Source organism: Podarcis cretensis (genome assembly GCF_951804945.1).
Source record: "Podarcis cretensis genome assembly, chromosome: 13".
Taxonomy (NCBI): Eukaryota; Metazoa; Chordata; class Lepidosauria; order Squamata; family Lacertidae; genus Podarcis; species Podarcis cretensis.
The window spans coordinates 1,174,687-1,195,814 of NC_137182.1; the positions used below are offsets into that span (position 1 = coordinate 1,174,687).

General features: G+C 48.3%; 1 protein-coding gene across 6 annotated transcripts in view; it reads left to right on the forward strand.

The window, feature by feature from the left end:
* The first annotated feature begins 171 nt into the window (after window positions 1-171).
* The window catches only part of ACACB (acetyl-CoA carboxylase beta), a 63,202-nt gene continuing 42,245 nt past the window's right edge, over window positions 172-21,128 (forward strand). For all 6 annotated transcript variants that reach the window (XR_013832402.1, XR_013832403.1, XM_079949182.1 and 3 more), the window contains exons 1-8: window positions 172-237; window positions 4,361-4,502; window positions 9,601-10,259; window positions 17,365-17,497; window positions 18,628-18,766; window positions 18,847-18,956; window positions 19,693-19,774; window positions 20,601-20,699. Coding sequence is in view for 4 of the 6 variants with exons in the window: in XM_079949182.1 (XP_079805308.1) it covers window positions 9,610-10,259; window positions 17,365-17,497; window positions 18,628-18,766; window positions 18,847-18,956; window positions 19,693-19,774; window positions 20,601-20,699 (1,213 nt within the window). In the remaining 2 variants the exon portion in view is untranslated. The remainder of the gene's footprint in view (window positions 238-4,360; window positions 4,503-9,600; window positions 10,260-17,364; window positions 17,498-18,627; window positions 18,767-18,846; window positions 18,957-19,692; window positions 19,775-20,600; window positions 20,700-21,128) is intronic.

The following is a 21,128-nucleotide window of genomic DNA, read 5'->3' on the forward strand; positions in this document are numbered from 1 at the left end:
GACCTTCCCTGCTCTCCTCGCCGAGCTACAGTTCCCTTAAGCGGAATTCCCTGCAGTCGCTCCGCCCCGTAAGCCCAGGAGCGCCGATGGAAGCGGCCTCCTAGCGCAGTCCTGGGCTGGTGCGGATGTGGCCGAGATGCCAAGCGGGAGCTTCTTCCCTTCTCGGGCTGAGCCTGGAAGCAAGCCAGCCGGCCCGGCCCTTTGCATGCAATCTTTTTCTGGAGCTATTGGCTGGAGGTATTTGTCGTCTCCTGCTGCGCGTCCTGCTTTCTGCTCGGATTCTCTTCCCTGTCTCTGGCTGTTGCCCTCCTCGCTTCTGTCTGCATTTCATGTCCTTAATGCACTGGACCCCCGAGGTCGCAGAGGGTGTGGGGCTTGACATTTCTTTCAGAATCTGCAAAAATAAAGGCACCCCCTTCTCTTGCCTCTGCTCCCTTTCTGCCCCTCTATCTTTTTTCTTTTCTTTTTCTGTTGCAAAGGTGACTTTGGTAAGTGACTTGAATGGGCCCAAATGAGATTAACAGATTAGAAAAATTATGTAGAAGAAATGCTTGTGGCCAGGATGTAGAGATATGGGAATAGTTCAATATGTATGTTGAATCCTATGATCACAGAATCTGAATGTTTGAAACCCCCAGTGTTCTAGGCGCATTTTGCGACAGGGAATTTCATTAGCACAAACAGTTTCTGAGCTCTGGGAGCAGTACTGCACCTAAAATTTCAGATTAAAGCTGCAGAGTGAAAGGAAAGGAGGACCTTTTTTCTGCCTCCAATTTAAGAATATTAGGGGGGTGGGCAGGGAAAGGACTAGACCATGTGAAAAATGAACATAATATTTTAGCTGCAGTTCATTCATTTTCAGCTTTGTATTTTTCTTATTAAAAAAGTGCACCTAGACATTCTGTTGTTGTGCCCATAACCAGCTCCTAGCTTCCATATCTCAATTTCTAACACTGCAGAATCTATAAGTTTAAAAATTAAATTGGTTCTGCTCTTGTGCTGTACATACCATAGGTTCTCACAACTAAATCTCACATACTCCATTTATATGCTACACTTTATAATCTCTGATCAGTTTACCTAATAAAACTGTAAAATAAGGTTTAAATCCCAGGAGAGTAAATTGCAAGAGCACTTTTTCTGCTGAGTTGCTTTACAAATTGACATTCTTTGTGATTTTTTTGAAAGTCACTTTCTACTCAAATGCGAAACAAGGCTTCAAAATCATGAATTTAATTAAACATGGGGTGCAGCATTGCTATGGTTCATGTTTTTCATCTTTTGGGGAGGCTATTTTTGCTCCTGTAAATGCTGGAGTTGAGAGAGCAACTTGAACACAACAGCAGCTGCAACATTCCCAAATTTTTCTCCCTCCTCCCCCCCAATTATTTTAACACCACCATGAAATCAGGGGTTGGGAAAACTGCAAAAGCTTGCTCCCTCTTTGGTGGCTGTTTTGGCTGGTTTTGCCTTGTGGTGGATTTGGGAGTTTATCGCTTTGGCCTCCTGTGTTATTTGTAAAAAGCAGCTCTTGGGACAAGAGCATAGTCTACAGTCAGCATGGCAGACATCTGATAGTTTGTGTGGAAGTCCTGACACCTTCGGCTTATGCAGAATATAGACTCTAGTCTTCAAACAGAATTTAAAAGTACCTTCTGAGCGTGTTTACCAGGAAGTAACCCGTTCAATGGTGTTTACTCCCAGGTAAGTGTGCATAGGGTTGAAGCCTAAACCTGCAATCCCAAACACATTTATGGGGGAGCAAGCGCAGCTAAACACAGTGGATCTTACTTCTGAGTAGGCATATACGACTGCTGTAAGACTGCGATCTTGCGAGTAAGTTCCTTTTAGCTCAAGCTGAATTTCTGTAGGGATTCAAGACCAAATGTTTATGGGGTTTCTGTATCACTGTAAACTGTTCCGGGAATGAAAGCAGGAGTGTCATAGATACAGAAAATCATTGTCATTATTAAAAATTAAAATTAGAATTATTATAGAGGGCAGGATTCCACACCTTCTGAGATTCATGTATTACTACCGTGGCCACACACCTAGACTTTTAAAATGTATCAAGATTAATAAAGCATTTCGGTTTACTTGTTGGGCATGAAAATATTGACAATATTAAAATTGTTTGCAGTTTGTCTTGGGAGGAGCACTAAACTTAGCCACATCATAATTCAGTCTCTTTGCCAGTAGCTGATCCATCTTCACAAGGGACAAAATGTGTGACTGGTGCAGTTTTTATGGCCATCTGGCAGCTGGTGACATTTGGGAGGTGTACATGTTGTTCAAAAACAGTTGTCAACCTTTGTCCCACTTGCATCCCAGCCATCCCACTTGGAGAGCAGCAGATGGCTTTGGGGTGCAGCCAAGCAGAGGATTGTCCCTCCTGGCATCAGCTTCCTCGACCTTTCAGCCCCCAAAGATGTTTCCACGCAAAGTGAAAAACAGATATTCCAAGATGAACTTCCAAAGGTGCAGCTTTGGAAAATCCTTGCAGTAGTATTTGAAATGGCATGAAGACATCAGTTGGTTTAAAATAGGCTTAAAATAGTTAAATTCCCTAAGAAGTGTGCACCAAATTGGGGAATCCCTGGAAAAGTTATTTGCTAGTATTTATATCATCCTTCCCCTGCCTACTTCTAAATGTGATGTCTGAAGGGGCTTAGTATAAACACAGTGCAAAGTTTAAAAGCAACATGTTGGACGTTTTTGAGATATTAAAACAATGATATTAATAAAACTATACCAAAGCACAGTAATGAAGCAGAAAAAGTAATAGCTAACAGGGAAAGCAGGTGAAAACAAAAGAACCAAAGGCTGTTATCTAATACCCTCTTAAAGGTAAAGGTAAAGGTAAAGGTACCCCTGCCCGTACGGGCCAGTCTTGACAGACTCTGGGGTTGTGCGCCCATCTCACTTAAGAGGCCAGGGGCCAGCGCTGTCCGGAGACACTTCCGGGTCACGTGGCCAGCGTGACATCGCTGCTCTGGCCAGAGCCAGAGCCAGAGCCGCACATGGAAACGCCGTTTACCTTCCCGCTGGTAAGCGGTCCCTATTTATCTACTTGCACCCGGAGGTGCTTTCGAACTGCTAGGTTGGCAGGCGCTGGGACCGAGCAGCGGGAGCGCACCCCGCCGCAGGGATTCGAACCGCCGACCTTTCGATCGGCAAGCCCTAGGCGCTGAGGCTTTAACCCACAGCGCCACCTGCCTCCCTCTTACTTGGGAGTAAACCCTTTGAATTTGATGGGGCTTACCTTTGAATAGGCACACACGACAGAAAAATCATCAGCTCACAGTTTGACAGAAGTTCCTAATAGTGATAACCTGAACTAATGTGGCAGGGAATTCCGCATGCCAGTTCTACATATAGGCAAGGTTCTGTGTGTACCTAATTTGTGCTCCTGTACAAGTTGCCTTTGTTCATGTTTCAAGTTGGTAAAAACAGAAACTGCATTCTTTGCTAGGATGACAATTCTGTGGCAAGAGGCTAAGCATTCCATAACTCACATAAATTTAAGATTTGCTGTCCTTATTTTGCAGTATTTATTTCATTACCTTTGAGTTCTATTAGCTTGTAGTGCATGGAGCACAGAGCAGGCGTGATTGATGACATCATCTGCAGTGATGCTAAGCTGATTGACACTCATTGTTATGCCTAGTGCATGAGGTGATAAGGAGGCTTTCAAGTTCTACTATTGTGTGCAACAGATTAACAAAGCAAAAGTTGGAGAAGGAAGGAAATAATCAGAGTCTTGCTCCTTCATTCCTTTTCTTTGATGAGGTTCCTATTTCATGCAATCAACTTCGGCAATTGGCTTTGAGGATCATCACAACGAGCTGCTGCCTTCAACATTTTACCACTACCCTCCTGCTGAGGCCATAAAGGCTAGGAACTTACGCTCTCACTTTTAAAAGAAATAAATCAGAGACAGAGGAGCCATGGGGGATAGGAACCTGTGCTGGGTTCTAACTCTCACTCCCCATAACCAGTTGGCAGTTCTGGCTGATGGGAAGGAGTCCAGCAACATTTGCCAGGCTGCAGATGCTTCCCATCCCTAGTTCAGTGGGTTGAAAAAGGACCTGTTTCTGTTCTGTACGTCTTCCAAATTTTATTGATGCAGGAATAGAGATAGATGTTTCGGGGGACCCCCCCCCCCAGTCAGTGGTTACTTCTTGATGTATTGCCTGGTCAAAGGAGGTGGCCGATGCAGTAATGAGCCACTCTTTCCCTGCCCCCCCCCCCCCCGCTGCAAACTATCATCACGTTACCATGCAAATGAGGGGGGTTGTTTTGACTCCTTTTTTTGGCCTGGCTCAGGACCAAGCAGATCTGAAGTTTACGTTCTTCACAGCAATAGCTGACAAGCTCCTTCTCAGACTACAGTGGCTGCGCCTGGATGGGTGCGGTGATTCTCTAGTTCTTGAGAATGAAGAAAGGAGGTTTGTAGATTGGGCCGCTTGGTGGTGAGGGGGCTCCTTGGCTCAGAGAGGCTGGTAAGTGGCAAAAACCAAAGGAAGCTCGTATTTCTGCTAATGGTTATTTGTTTGTTTATGGTGCAGAGCAACTTCTATAGTCACCATAGAAATATGTCTAGAGTTGAATTTGGCAGGGGGTGGAGAAGAAAGTGCCCTCCATGTCTCAGAGACCCCTGTGAAGAGGGGCTGGTTGTTAAGCCACTCTGGGAATCGTAGCTCTGGGAGGGGAATAGAAGTCTCCTAACAACTCTCAGCAAACTACAGCTCCCAAAATTCTCTGGGAGAACCCATGACTGTTTAAAGCACTTTAAAAGTATGAGGTGAAGGTGGCCTTACTTAGGAGTAAGTCTTATTGAATTCAGTGGGATTTTTCATATAAACATCATTTTTTCCCCTCTATACTGTTTAACATCTACATGAAACCACTGGGTGGGGTTATCCGGAGGTTTGGAGTACGTTGTCAGCAGTATGCTGATGACACTCAGCTCTATTTCTCCTTTACATCTGCAGTGGAAGTGCTGGACTGGATGAGAGCCAACAAAGTGAAGCTCAATCCAGATAAGACGGAGGCACTCTTAGTGGGTGGTTCCTGTCAGGGAACTGCCATCGGAGCCAGAGGAGGGAGGGCTCCAGAGGGATGCCGGAGAGCATCCCAGGAGGGAGAGAGGCAGCCCATCTGCGGGGGAAGGAAATCAGCGTAGCACCAGTGGAGAAGGGGGCAGATGGGGGAATTGGTGAGGAGGCTCCATGACTCCTCGCCGGAGACCAGCGGGGAGAGCACGGGTCCTCCACTGCCCACACCCTCCCTGCACAGAAGACTTCCGCGCAGGGAGAGTAGGAGGAGACATGGCGTCAAATAACTTCTTTGCTGGAAGAAGTTCAAGAAATGCCCACTGACGGATTCTGCCAGCGATTGAGACAGCCATGGATGGGTGGCTGTCCGGACAGAAAGGGTTCACCCAGGTGACTCAGCCAGGTGTGGCGACGACTTACGCACGAGCAACCCCTAGAACCATTACAGTTCCCTAGACCAGATGGGTGGGAGATCACTTGCTCTTGATGGGATTACCCTCCCTCTGAAGGAGCAGGTTCGTAGCTTGAGGGTCCTCCTGGATCCTCGAGGCTCAGGTGGCCTCAGTGGCCTGGAGTGCCTTCCATCTGCTTCGGCTGGTGGCCCAGCTACGCCCCTATCTGGACAGGGACAGCCTAACTACTGTGCTTTTCTATGTGTCCCTGTGTTCTCTATGTTCTGGTAACCTCTAGGTTAGATTACTGAAATGCGATATAAGTAGGGCTTCCTCTGAAGATGGTTCGGAAACTTCAGATGGTGCATAAATTTGGTGGCCAGGTTGCTCACCAGAGGAAGACGGTTTGAGCATCTTACACCGATCCTGGTCCAACTGCACTGGCTACCAATTAGTTTCCAGGCCCAAATCAAAGTGCTGGTTTTGACCTATAAAGCCTTGAGCGGCTCAGGACTGCAAGACCTCAAGGACCGTCTCTCTCCATATAACTGACCTGGACCCTGAGATCTTCCTCCTCCTCCTCCTCATATTTAGGTACAGCAAACTAAATATGACATAATAGTTATCACTGAAACCTGGTGGGATAAGTCCCACAACTGGAATGTAATAATGGAGGGATACAATCTATTTCAGAGAAACAGACCAGACAAGAAAGGAGGAGGAGTGGTGTTATATGTCAGGGATGTGTATACCTGTGAAGAGATCCAAGATTTAGAACCTCAAAGCCAAAGTGAGAGCATTTGGGTCAAAATTAAGGGAGAGAAGAATAATAGTGACCTCATTGTGGGAGTTTACTATAGATCCCCAAGCCAAACGGAGGACATAGATGATGCCTTCCTGGAACAGATGGCCAAGCATGCAAAAGGAAGGGAGATAGTAGTAATGGGGGACTTCAATTACCCGGATATTTGCTGGATGTCAAACTCACCCCTCCCAGTTTGGTGTCATCTGCAAATTTGATCAGGATGCCCTTGAGTCCATCATCCAAGTCGTTGATAAAGATGTTGAATAAGACCGGGCCCAAGACAGAACCCTGTGGCACCCCACTAGTCACTCTTCTCCAGGATGAAGAGGAACCATTGATGAGCACCCTTTGGGTTCGGTCAGTCAGCCAGTTACAAATCCACTGAGTGGTAGCATAGTCAAGACCGCATTTTACCAGCTTCTTTACAAGAATATCATGGGGCACCTTGTCAAATGCCTTGCTGAAATCAAGGTAGGCTACATCCACTGCGTTCCCTTCATCTACCAGGCTTGTAATTCTGTCAAAAAACGAGATCAGGTTAGTCTGACATGACTTATTTTTCAGAAATCCATGCTGACTATTGGTGATCACAGCATTCCTTTCTAGGTGCTCACAGACTGTTTGCTTAATGATCTGCTCCAGAATCTTCCCTGGTATTGATGTCAGACTGACTGGGCGGTAATTATTTGGGTCCTCTCTTTTCCCCTTTTTGAAAATAGGGACAACATTTGCCCTCCTCCAGTCTGCCGGGACTTCGCCTGTTCTCCAGGAATTCTCAAAGATGACTGCCAGTGGTTCTGAGATCACATTTGCCAGTTCTTTTAATACTCTTGGATGCAGTTCATCTGGCCCTGGATGCAGTTCATCTGGCTCTGGTCAGACCTCACCTGGAGTACTGTGTCCAGTTCTGGGCACCACAGTTCAAGAAGGACACTGACAAACTGGAACGTGTCCAGAGGAGGGCAACCAAAATGGTCAAAGGCCTGGAAACGATGCCTTATGAGGAACGGCTAAGGGAGCTGGGCATGTTTAGCCTGGAGAAGAGGAGGTTAAGGGGTGATATAATAGCCATGTTCAAATATATAAAAGGATGTCACATAGAGGAGGGAGAAAAGTTGTTTTCTGCTGCTCCAGAGAAGCGGACACGGAGCAATGGTTCCAAACTACAAGAAAGAAGATTCCACCTAAACATTAGGAAGAACTTCCTGACAGTAAGAGCTGTTTGACAGTGGAATTTGCTGCCAAGGAGTGTGGTGGAGTCTCCTTCTTTGGAGGTCTTTAAGCAGAGGCTTGACAACCATATGTCAGGAGTGCTCTGATGGTGTTTCCTGCTTGGCAGGGGGTTGGACTCGATGGCCCTTGTGGTCTCTTCCAACTCTATGATTCTAAGAGGTCTGGAGGGTGGCAACACGAGAACGGGACCTTTTCTGCAGTGGCTCCCTGCTTGTGAAATGCTCTCCCCAGGAAGGTTCAGCTGGTGCCTTCATTATACACCTTTAGGTGCCAGACAAAAATGTTCCTCTTCAACCAGGCCTTTGGCCAATTAATATTCTACAGCCTTTTAAATGTGCTTGTGGGAACGGTGGGGGTATCTGTTTGGTTTGTTCTTAGTGTTCTTATGTATTTTGTGTTTCTTATATTGTAATTTTATGTTGTGAACTGCCTTGAGATCTACAGATGAAGGGTAGTTTACAGATTTAATAAACAAAAATAATAAAAATAATAAATGTTAAAAGCAAATGAATCCCCAGAAAGAATCTCCACCTTGAATTGGCTACCTGTAGTAAGCTGACACCCCCATGGACCAGCGCCGAGGATTGTGCTGGACATGACATTGATCTTGTGGGAGGCAGGATTGGGGGGGGGGCGAAGTAGAGGAGAGGGATGGGCCTGTGTCCTAAAGTGACACGTCGGTGTCTGTGCCCCTGAGACATTTTGCTGTCAGGGGCCAAAGTGGAGACATTATGCTCCCTTCTGCAATTCCATATACAGCCCCCCTTACGTGGGGCTTAGGTTCTGGGGCCCTGCACACATAAGTGAAATTGAGTAAAGTGGGGATTGCAAAGTAAGGACACACACACAGAGAGAGAGACTCTCTCTAGAAATTGCTGGGGGCCGCTGCCCGGCCTGTTCCAAGCCTCCCCTCAGTTGGGCTACCATCCCAGAGCAAGGGAAGGCCAATTTATTTCTCCATTTATTTCTCAGCAACCTGTGTAAATGCTGGTGGGATGCACGTAAGGGGGAGGGGGTGCCTGTTCCAAAACTGAGCAGATTGCCCCTCAGAATCTGCCCCCGAGGTGGCTGCCTCCCTCCACCTGACAGGAAGGCTGCCCCTGCCCCCGTCCTTCCAGGCACGACAGGTGCCTCTGTGCTGAAGCTCTTGCTCCAGGAGGCGGGGCTGTTGCCTTATGCTCAGGCCATGGCACAGGAGAACAGGCAGACTTTGCCAAGGGGCTGCTTTTGGAGAATGAAAATTGTTATGTGCTGAAGTTCTCACCCTGGGCCAGCAGGGGAATACTGTAGATAGTTTTCACTCAGGTCCACATATGCAAATAAGGGATTGAAAGTGACGTTCAGTGATTGGATAGTTACAGAAAGTGTTACAGTTGCATTCTAGTGGAGCTTTATATAAGCAGGATGGCTGAACCCTTCAGTTCAGTTCTGTTCTGGCCTGTGAATAAACAAGAGCTGTCTGAAGAATTGCTGTGTCGTCTGATATGTTCACCCACAACTTAACAAAAATAGCTCATGTTTCAAGAGCCCCTCTGGCTCAGCCGCAGGACCTGGCAGCAGAGAGATAGATCAGCGAAGAGATTCCATTGGCTGCAATATAAAATACTGTAAGAGGTGGATCTTTCCTGGAGCAAAGGCCTGCTATGTGTTGTCGTGTCTCTTTTTAAGTGAAGGTCTTGGGGCAGCAGTTCTACAGTGTGGTGGATGCTGTTGTTGTCTGTGTTTGTGCATGAATCTGGCCCATATGGTCCTTGGAATTCCTCTTAACTTGATCATGGCGTCAGAGCTGAGGAAAGCTCTTTTTCAGTTTTGAGGGGCCCAGTATCAATTTATTTGTGTGTTTATAATTCTGTGGTGAAAGCTTGCATTTCATAAAAGCTTGTGGGGGAGGCAGTTGATGCAGCAGCAGCAGAACAGATTTTTTTAAATGCAAAATTATCCATTTTGCTGCTGGCTTTTCAATGCTGACGGGGGCTGTAGTTTGTCTGGAGAGCACCAGGTTGCCAAAGGTGACCTTAGGTTAACTTTCAGAACTCTGGAAGTGTGTGTTTGTGTGTGTGGTTTTTCCTACTACCACGCCTAAATATTCTTCTCTCTTTCCACCCCCATCCAGGATTTCTGAATGGTCCTGCTAGCTTTTTTCTCTTTGCTGACTTTGGCCTGGTTAGTTTGGACCAAAATGGCAAACTACCCAAGGAAACTGGTCGTGGAAGGGCCTGCCCCAGATCAGCCACTTCCTTCCGAAACTCTGGATCTTCCCACCAATGGATCCCCCCTCCAACTCTCCAAAGCTTGTGGGTCGCAGCCCCCGCTGATGGGGCCCAGCCAGGACTCCGAAGATGCCTCACAACAGTGCCCTCCTCTAAGCACGCAGGCCTCTGTGGGTGCCCCTAAGCAGCCAGAACACCCCTCCTGCCCCTGCAAGCCCCCAATTCCCCAGTCTGCCTCAGGTCATTTGGCCCAGGGCTCCCCAGCCACGGAGTCGGGGAGGCCTCTCAGCCGGGTCATCGTCCCTTCCTCAGGCCAGTCGCTGAGGCAAATGCGGTCCCTCTCAGGAGAGGAACCAGAGAGCAGCCAGGTCCAAGTGAGGCGCCAAGCAATGACCAAGTTTGTGCTGGGCTCTTTCGAAGACAACTCTTCTGATGACGAGCTTGTGGCTGGATCCTTCAAAATGGCGGGCAGGAGGAGGAGCAGCTTGGCCAGCGTCGGGTCCTCGTCCTCCGTGGATTCCTCGCCGCTGATCTCCCTGTCGGAGACCAGTGGGATGATGAGGTAAGCATCATGGCAGCCAGAGAGCCTGCTGGCAGCTGGGCCAGGCAAAAGCTTGTTTGAGCATGGCATGTGAAACGGGCACAATATGAGATCCTGTGCTCTCTGTCTTTCCTAACTTATGCCAAAGCCCCCTCTCCTTCTGATTCACAGCAGTCTATCCCTCCTTTGCAGCTGAATGCCTATGACCTTAAGCAGCTTCCCCAACCCCATACCCTCAATAAGTTTTGGCTTACAGCTCATGTCCACCCAGCCAGCACGGCCATGTTCCCCCCAAAGGATGCTTCGTCCTTCTGGGGCTGATAAGAGCTGGAGGGCACCAGGTTGGGGAAGGCTGAGCTTTAAAGGATGGGATGAGGAGCTTGTGGCCTCCGGATGTTGCTGGACTCCAACTCCCATGAGCTCCAGCTTATTTTTTGGCAGACTGATTTTTTATTTGCTATGCTCCTTGCTTGTTACTCCAACTGTTGAAGTTGTGGCTTAAAAAAATGTCTTTCATTTTGAGATGCTGAGGTCTCTTTCATTGTATGTCAGTTTAGAAATGTTTGTTTTATGCTTGACTACTGCAATGCGCTCTATGTGGGGCTACCTTGGAAGGTGACCCGGAAACTACAACTAATCCAGAATGCGGCAGCTAGACTGGTGACTGGGAGCGGCCGCCGAGACCACATAACACCGGTCTTGAAAGACCTACATTGGTTCCCAGTATGTTTCTGAGCACAATTCAAAGTGTTGGTGCTGACCTTTAAAGCCCTAAACGGCCTCGGTCCAGTATACCTGAAGGAGCGTCTCCACCCCCATTGTCCAGCCCAGACACTCAGGTCCAGCTCCAAGGGCCTTCTGGCGGTTCCCTCACTGCGAGAAGCAAAGCTACAGGGAACCAGGCAGAGGGCCTTCTCGGTAGTGGCCCCTGTCCTGTGGAACGCCCTCCCACCAGATGTCTAAGAGAACAACTACCTGACATTTAGAAGACATCTGAAGGCTGTTCAGGGAAGTTTTTAATGTGTGACATTTTAATGTATTTTTAATCTTTGTTGGAAGCTGCCCAGAGTGGCTGGGAAAACCCAGCCAGATGGGCGGGGTGCAAATAAATTATTATTATTATTATTATTATTATTATTATTATTATTATTGATTTAAAATTTAGACGTGGTTTCTGAAAGACGAAAATAGGTGATATGAAGAGGTAACAATATCCAGAGTAGCTCAGCTTCATGGTAGCTCAGCATCCAGCCAAAGCCAGAACTTTTCTGTTTAAGAAATCCAGCACTCCCATTAATGACCCCCTTCTTAGTTCAGCCGAGGTCTTGGCTTGCAGCCAGTGGTGGATTTAGGTAATTTTAGATTGTGGACTTAAGGTTCTTTGGGGTCCCTTCTTGGGCATTGATGATTCTAATGGGTGGCGGCTGGAGGGCGGCAGCACTCTCCAGATAATAATGTATGCCTCACTCACTACAAATGGCCTTATGGGGTGGGGGCATTAAAAGGCCATGTGCATTGCTCACCAACCTGCATTGAGCATCCAGCATTTTTTGGCTCAAGGCTCCAAGGGCAGGGAGTCATCCACATTTCTGTTTGCCCCATGATTTCCATTCTCAGGTCCAAGAGGTTTTCGTTTTGTGCTGCCACTTTTCCTGGGAAAACCTGAATGTCAATCTGCAGAAAACCCAACTGGAATTTGTTCCAATTCAGCAGTAAGCAGTGGGTTTTTCAGGAAATGTGGCAGGACGAAAGATGAACCTCTCTGACCCTTGAATAGAAATCACAGGAGTAACAGAAATTTGGAGGAGCCCTTGCCTGTACCCTGTACCAGCTGCATAGCAGAAAAGGCAGGCACAGCTCTCTGCTTCATGTTAGTAAAAGTTAACTGTTAAAGCCCCCGACATTTCCTAACAGCAAGGAGTGGTGAGTGAAAAGAGAGAAGAGCAGCGAGTTCAGATCCTGAAGCTGATGGAACTGTGTAGATGATGTGTAGATGGGGCAGAGGGAATGACCTGTTTGTTTGTTTTTCAGATGAGAAATTATTGTTGCTTATTTATTGAATTTATATCCCTCACTTCCTCCCCAAAGAGCCCAGGGTGGCAAACAGATGGGCCATTTAAAACAAAAGCAAGGTAAACGTTTTAAAACGGGTTAAAACAGTCTAAAAAGAACTACAATTGAAAACATCTAAAATCAGTTACAGTTAAGAACATTCCAAAAGCAGTTAACCAAAAAGATAAAAAACATTCTTCCACCCAGTGATCTTAGGGTTGCCTGGAACAGTGAGAGCCAGTGTGGTGCCACTGTTTGGAGTGTTGCTCCAGGAGCTGGAAGACCAGGGTTCGAATCCCCACTCAGCCATGAAGCTCCCTGGCTGCCCTTGGGCCTGTCACTCAGCCCACGCCACCCCACAGGGCTGTTGTGAGGGTGAAAGGGGGGAGGGGAGCATTATGTACACCACCTTGAGCTCCTTGCAGAGAAAAAAGGTGGAATATAAAGGGCATCAATTAATAATTGTAATTCTTTAGTCACCAAATGCCTGGCCAAGCAGGAAAGTTTAAAAATTGCTCCTGAAAATAAATAATGATGGACGCAGACGCACCTGACTAGGGAGGGCATCACTGAAAAGGCTCCCTCACGGGCTGGTGAGAATCGGAGAGCCTCTGGTGGAGCCACCACCAACCAGCTCAACCAATTGTAGGGTCCGAGATGGTTGGTAATGTATTCCAGATACCCATAGTCTATTTATTATCTGGTGTTTCAAAGATCTATATCCTGCTTCTAATTTTTTTTTTAAGAGAACCTCTTCTGAAGCAGTGTCACACAATAAGCCTTAATGTCCACAAGGACACATTTTATTTTTAAACACAGGCAAACACATTAGCTACAAGTTGTTCCCAAAGCCTTCCAGGGTTGCTGATAAGCAGAGGACAAAAGGCCTGATTAGGACAAAGGACAGAGGACTGTTTCTTGGGGGGGGGCAGGCCCCTTGCCTCCCTCTTGCTGCTGCTCTCCTGTTGCAATGGGGGGACACGACTATGTAGTGACACGTAGAAATGGTGAAGGGGTTTTGCAGCCCTGGGGGTCTCTTGCGCAGGGGACTCTTGGCAACGAGGAAAGCGACAACTTGGATTTCAGTGAGAAGCAAACCCTGCATGCCTTCCGTGAGTCTGTCAAGCGAAAGGTTCCCATCTGTCAGGCGATGAGCTTTCTGGAGGTGCCTGGCTGGTCACTATCAGAGGCGGGACTTGGGCTGAGCCACCGGAGCAGGTTTGCCGCCTCAGTGTAAAGGGGGACGTGGTTTTCTCCCCCCCCCCAAATTTATTTGTTGTGTTTCTATCCCACGTTTTTCTCCCAGAAGCTCAAGGTGGCCCACATGGTTCCATCTCTCCTCACCACAGCCCTGCCAGGTAGGCTCGGCCGAGAGGCCCTGACCTGCCCAAGGGAGCTTCATGGCGGCGGCGGGGGGGGATTTGAACCCTGGGCTCTCCAGGTACTAATCCCACCCTAATCGGACTCTGCTGCCCACAAGACCTGGGTGTCCTTTGGCTTCGCCCCCCCCCCTTGAAAAAGCCCCTGCCTAGGAAAGGGTTGCTTGCGTGTCTTTGGGAGAGGAGACTCCGGCCCGCGGCTTCCTTCTCTGCGGCGTCTCGGGGCCCTTTTCCTCGGCTGAGCCTCTTGGTGCTGCTCGAGAGTTTGCTGGCGCTTTGCCCAGAGGGGAGCAACAGGCGGCAGCAATGGAGCAGCAGGAGGCGGCGGCGGCGGCGGCGGAGGACGAGGCTGCCTCGGGGCCCCTCCCGGGCAGGATGGCAGAGGAAGGCGGAGCCGATCGGCGCTGCTCCGGGGGCCTTGGGAGGTCAGTCCGGGCGGGCGGGCGGGCAGGGGACTCGGTCCCCGGGAGAGGGCCGAGACTTGGCGGCTGAAGTCCCTTCTCCTCTTGGCTTCGGGCAGGCGGGGCTCTTGGACCCTCTTGGGCGTCCCCTTCCCCTTGTGCGTGGCCTCAGCCGCCGAGGGGGAGGCGGCAGCTGCCCTGCTCGGACGGGCAAGTCCTTTCCCCCCGCTTAAGAGGTTTTTTCAGGCACCTGCAGGTCAGAAGAGGGAGAGTGGCCTTCTGCAGTCGATATTTCCCGCGTGGGGTTTCCAGAAGTGCCAGAGGTCAGGTGGGGGCTTGCAGAAGCCCTTTCGTCTGCTTTATTGCACCCCTGGGTGTTTTGGAGCCTCCCGTGCATTGGGGGAGTGGATTCTCCAGATTCTTCCGCTTCTTCGTTTTGGTCAGCAAAGATTGTGCCTGTGTGTGTTTCGAAAACTGCTGTGGCCGGAAAAGCTCCTAGATGGAGTTTCCCATTTCCAAAACAAAATCCACGTTTCTTGTGTGACATCACTGTGTTTCCCACCCTTGACCCTTGCTTGCCTCTTCCATTTTAAATCTTTCTTGCCCTCTTCCCTCCCTGCCCGCACTGCGTTTTTCTTTTAAACATCCAGTTTGGAAAGTGAGGGGGGACTAACTTCACAGCATCTTGTCAGGTTAGTTGATCTTCCTTTCCCCTTGCTTTCCCTGCCTGTCATCTAAAAATTGGGTTAAGTTTTTGCTAAAAGCAGAAATAAGCAAAATTGTGTGCACGCCTTGGGAGTACATGGGAGACACTGATTCCAGTATAATTTATCCCGATTTATTTTTATTTAATGAAGGTTTTGATTTACTTCAATAAACATATCAATATAGTAAAAATAACATAAGTGCATCAAAGCAGTATAGTATAGAATCCTAGAATTGTAGAGTTGGAAGGGATCCTGATGGTAATCTAGTCCAGCTCCCTGCCATGCGGGGATCATCTAGATCATGAATGACAGAGGGCCATCCAACCTCTGCTTAAAAACCTCCAAGGCTGTTTTGGGGGAGACTTAATATTAGGTTGGTAAAGTACTTAAGACCATTATGAAAACCAAATTTCACATGGTGCTGTGGAGAGGGAGTCCTTTGTATCAGTATTTCTGCTATATATAAGGGAATTCAGGGTCCTCCTGAATTCTTTTGGCACCACACCATTTATGAGTCCCCCGCCCCAAATTTGCATATTTTTATAGCAAAACAAAAATTGTAAATTCTGATTTATAAGGCTTTGAGTGTGAGTTGTTTAAATGTGTCATGCATTGCATATTGCGTGAAGCAGTTGGAAAGGTGGCTTTAAAATAAATTAATTCCCTAAATATATGTTATTAAGATTCTTTTCTCTTCCCTTTCCCCCTCCCCCACCCCACAAAATGCACCACTCAAAATGTGGGTTTAGCTACTAGGGTCCCACAGCGCAGCCGTGTTTCCCCAGCCAGAGGGTGGCATGGCCGGACGTTTGCCCGGGCCCCTGTCTCCTGATGAGAAGACCCTCTGACCAAGCAGGGCTTCCATTTCCTCTTGCACAGATTATCTGAGAAGGTCAAGTGCAGTTGAAGAGAGCTCACACTTTGCATGTCCCAACTCTGGGGAGGAGCCTTTGAGGGAGGGGGCAAGCCCCAGGGCCCCAGGATCCTGCAGCCTGCAGTCTGCATTAGATAGGGACTAGACTGCCTGCCTCTGTGACAAGAGATTTCAAAGGGTTTACCCTCTAGGAGTCCATGCATCCCAACAAAACTATGGCCTGACCGACTTGACTAAATGACTGAGTGGGGTGGAGATACATTTTTCATATTGCTTTGCGACTGCTTATACTTTCTTTTTGAAATGCCAATTAATCCAGGTTCAGATTTGTATATGAAAGGGCACATTACCCCTTCCCCCATCCCCCAAAGGCTGAGGTCACTGCAAGATGACCATCAAGAGAAATTTGCTAAAGTTACTGGAGATCTGTCTGTTTCTTGAAGACTGAAGAGTTCTGTGAGTGTGGGGTGTTTGTGTTTGGAAATATATACCCTAGTGGAGTGCTCATGTTCATGAGCCTGTCATTCTTTCCAAGAGGGGATTTCCACTCCTCCTTTTTCTCTCTCTTCCCCCTTCCATTTTTCATTCTTCTTTTCCAGCTGGCACTCAAATGTTCTGTGGCTTCTGGACTGCTCAGCATTCATGGGGGGAGCCAGCGGTGGGAGCAGTTTCCTCTTGTCTTAACTCACCACCTGTGTTTGCTATCGGAAGGAGTGGTTATTAATTTTTATTTTGATGATTAGGCTAAATTCCCAGTCAAAACTGCCTCACTCACTTTTTGTCCTTTGCTCCGGAGGGTGTTTGTTGCCCCCCTCCCCGGCCTAATCTTGCCCGGCAGCTGCATTTCTGGGAGGACTGAGCCAGCCCTGCAAGCACTTGGCGAGAGAGCAAGGAGATAGCACAAGGAGCAGAAGCTGAGTGGCAAGCTGCCCTCCTTTGCCTCTCCTTAGTTAGGGGGGCATACGGAAGGTGAGAATTTGGGGAAGGATTGCCTGGGTCAGGCCAAGTCTTGCTTAACCCAGCCTTCTGTTTCCAGCTCACCAGCAGCAGCCCTCCTCTCCTTGTGCCCAGCATTTGGCATTATTTGGTGGTATGATGTGCTTGCACATGGAGGCTCCCTCTAAGATCTCACTTCCCTTTGTCACCTTTTAAAGCCACCATGTAAGCTAGTCATCATCACTAGGGGGGTGAATTCTGCCACTAGGTTGCATGTTGTGTCCTGAATAGGCCACCAATTTGTTTCACTGTGGTGACATTTCATTCACATAGAGACAGAGCGAAGGGAATCTTCCTGGTCTCAAACCAGCAGCCTTGAGGCTGGTGACTCTTTGCTCTTGGCACTGCATTGGGAGAAGACCTGCTGGGTGTCCTTGTGGTCAGACACAGACAATTTCTTCTGCAGCTTTCAAACAAGTTCTCCAAAGTTTATAGATCACAAACACATTTCTGAACCAGCCTACACTTGGTGAGTTATTTTGGTCTGAAAAGAGGAGAAAAACAACAACAAGAAATGTGGAATTATTCAGTACTTGTCACCTGGAGGGCATTTCTGGTTCGCCCTTGATAACCAGAGGAGTGGTGGTTTGAAAGCTTGCTCCTCCTTGAGCTGCCCTTCTGGTTCCAAGGAGTTGCTGCCTGTGACTCCTGCTTCCTATCAGTCCTACCAGGTCAGCCTCCACTCTTAATTTCCCTCCGTCTTCTCACCCCTTCCAGACCCAGCATGTCGGGGATGCACCTGACCAAGAAGGGGCGTGAGCAAAGGAAGCTAGACTTGCACAGGGACTTCACGGTGGCCTCGCCTGCGGAGTTTGTGACTCGTTTTGGAGGAAACCGTGTCATTGAAAAGGTAGCATCCCCAGAGAAGGGTAACAGATCAGGGGGTTTGCGACCATGGCTGGGTTTCTTGTGGGCTTCTAAAAGATATCTCCGGGAGGGTATGCATAGTCGCCCTCTTTTGGCATAAGGTGCAGAGCTCAAATGCAAATTTTTCATAGAATCACAGAGTTGCAGAATTGGAGGGGACGCCAAGGGTCATCTAGCCTAGCCCCCTGCAGTGCAGGAATCACTGCTAAAGAATCCTTGACAGATGACCATCCAACCTTTGTTTAAAAACCTCCAAGGAAGGTTGGGTCCACCACCATATTTGTATCACTTTTCATTCATTTTTCTTTCCATTTTTAAGAAGACCAAGACACTCTTTTGCACAGAGCTTTGTGTTTGGAGGATGAGTTTAGACTATCGCTCTCCCCCCCCCCCCCCCAATTTAATATTCGTGCATTACATGGTTTCATTGTACTAAGCTTTATGGAACCCACCCTGGAACCCTATGGTGAAGGGTGGGCTTAATAAATACTTAAGGGTATATAGTAAGTAGGTCATCATCAGGGGCACCAACTCCTAGAGCAGGGGTCAGCAAACTTTTTTAGCCGTGGGCCAGTCCACCATCCCTCAGACCATGTGGGGGGTCCGACTATATTTTGGAAAAAAATTAAATGAACGAATTCCTATGCCCCACAAATAACCCAGATATGCATTTTAAATAAAAGCACACATTCTACTCATGTAAAAACACGCTGATTCCTGGACTGTCCGCAGACTGGATTTAGAAGGCGATTGGGCCGCATCTGGCCCACGGACCTTAGGTTGCCTACCCCTGTCCTAGAGGCTGAGCTCTTTTAGGCCCCTTCCAATTTTTTTTTTTTTGGGGGGCGGCCCTCCACCAATCTTCAGTGCAGCCCAAGGTTGAGAATGGCTGCTTTAAAGTGTAGGGTGTGAATGTGGCCCACACTTCTCTTGTAGTCTTTGGAGGAGGGATTGGGGTGCTCTCCATTCTCCAGCTGGAAATCTTTCCAGGATTAGCTGCTTAGATGCTTCAGTTGAGATTCTTGCATCGCAGGGGGTCCCTTACAACTCTGTGATTCCATGATTCTAACAACAATCAGTAACAAACATTACCTGTGTGTGGTTTCTTCCCAGGTCCTTATTGCCAACAATGGCATTGCGGCCGTGAAGTGCATGCGCTCTATCCGCCGCTGGGCCTATGAGATGTTCCGCAATGAACGGGCCATTAGATTCGTGGTCATGGTGACACCCGAAGACCTCAAAGCAAATGCAGGTAAGCAGCGAGAGTGTGGCCGCCCTGTCTCTGCATGCACATTCAGCACTGCAAATAATTCTACCGTTACAATTTTTCAGAGTATATAAAAATGGCCGATCAGTATGTGCCAGTCCCCGGAGGAACGAATAATAACAATTATGCCAACGTAGAATTAATTGTGGATATTTCAAAAAGGATTCCAGTGCAGGTAAGGTCTGAAATGCTCTATCTGCCTCTTTCCTGTTCCGGAGAACAAGACAACAGAACAGTTTTGGTTTGGCGGCTTTGAGGATCAGTTGTTTACAACAGGTGTGTAGCTCTTGAGCTTGCTTCCTTGGAGTGCTTTCCGCAGCCTTTTGTGTTTGGATCCTCCGTGTGTCTGCCATGAAACCTCCATGCAATGCAAAGGATTCCTGGGGACAGATAGAGAGACTCTGCTGGCTCAGGCAGCGGGTGCTCTGGGTGGGGAATGGCAATAAGGTGGCTCTGCGACCCTCTGCACTCTCAACCAGTTTCCCTCCTCGGAATTAAAGCCCTTGGAAAGCCCTTGGAAAGCAACTTAAGCAGTATTCTGGGAACTGTAGTTTGCTAAGGGTGCTGAGAGTTGTCAGGAGACCCCTGTTCTCCTTCCAGAGCTGCAGTTTCTAGAGTGGTTTAATAGTCAATCCCTCTTCACAGAGAACTCGGGATTTGTAGCTCTGGGAGAGAATGCACCCATAACAAACTACATCTCCCAGACTTCTTTGGGGGAAGCCAGGACTGTTTCGAGTGGTATCCCGTTGCTTTAAATGCATGGTGTGAAGGTGGCCAAAGCTCCTCTACTCCCCTTGGGGAGTTCTCTGCAATACGCCTCTCTTGTAGTCTTTGGGCTCTGTAGGGCAGATCTTGAGTCCAAGCAGCTGTTTATGGATCTGAAGTCTGTTTCTTAAATGCTTTCATTGCAGGCTGTTTGGGCTGGTTGGGGACACGCATCGGAAAATCCAAAACTTCCAGAATTGCTTCACAAACACGGCATTGCTTTCCTAGGTAGGCATTCTTTCGTGCAGGGGTCCCTACTATTTTGACAGTGGGCACAACAGTGTCTCCTAAGATTCCTTTGGAGGAAAAATGGGGGGGGGGGCTTTTGAAGGTACAATCTTCTTTTTTGCCGGGTTTATTTGGGGACAGGGTAGGTGTTTTGCTTGTTTTATGAGATGTGTTTTTGCCAAATTCTCCTCCTGTGAATTGATATTTTGTGGTGTGCATGGCAGACTCTTAGATTTCCAAAAGACTGACATGGGGAGCTGGCTCAGTGTCTTTGAAATGCATGCTGCTGTGTACCTGTTAATATGGCTGATTTCAAGGTTGTTTATGCACTGAGAGATTGCTCTGTGTGTGTCCACATGGATACAAAAATAGACAATTGTCTGCTGTGGTAAATTGCAAAACTGGGGCCACAAGACGAGCACCAGCTCCTCCTGTGTTATATCCTGTATAGCACTACAGACTGTAAGCTGCCTGGGGCAGGGACCTGTCCTCTTGCATGTTGGTGGCACTGTTAAATGGGCAGATGCAGGATGAGTCGTGTGCCAACCTGCCTGTTGGAACAGGAGCACTGATGGAGTTTCTGTGGTGCAGAAACTAAAAACAAGCAGCGTGCGGAGCAAGTGTAAGCAAGGGAGCTCTGCTGGGCTTCTTGTGGGGCCTCTCCTGGCTGCTTCCTTACGCTCTTCCAATCCTGCCTACGAACGGATGGGCTCTCATGCTGTTGTGTGAGGGGACCATCCGTCCCGCTGGACCTTGCCCAAGTAAGTACAGTTCTTGCTGGTTTCTTCCTGCACTTACCCCAGGACGACTTGTTCTGTTTTGCCAGGCCCGCCCAGTGAAGCCATGTGGGCTCTGGGGGACAAAGTGGCTTCCACCATTGTGGCCCAGACGGTCCATATCCCCACATTGCCTTGGAGTGGAAGTGGTAAGAGAATGCGTGCGCTCTGTCCCTGCGTAGCTCAGGCTTCTGGTTGGTGCTCCCCAACAATTGCAGGCCTCCCCTGATCCCAGCTTCACTCTACACATGCCCAGAGGGGATGGGACAGAGTGGAGGTTCAGGGCTCAAGGAGCACGGCAGAAACCAAGGCCTGTTTTTGTGAAATGGAGCCTCTCTCACATTTTGTCGCCCTCCTACCTACCTCTGCAGTGTTTGACATGAACTGAGGAAGATTAAGTCTCCATTTGTATCTTGTCCAGCATTCTGTTCTCACACTGGCCAACCAGATACAACAACAACAACAACAACAACAACAACAACAACAACAACAACAACAACTCACCCATCTGGCTGGGTTTCCCCAGCCATTCTCAATGGAAAACCAACAAGCGGAACCCAAACCCAAGAGCAACTCTC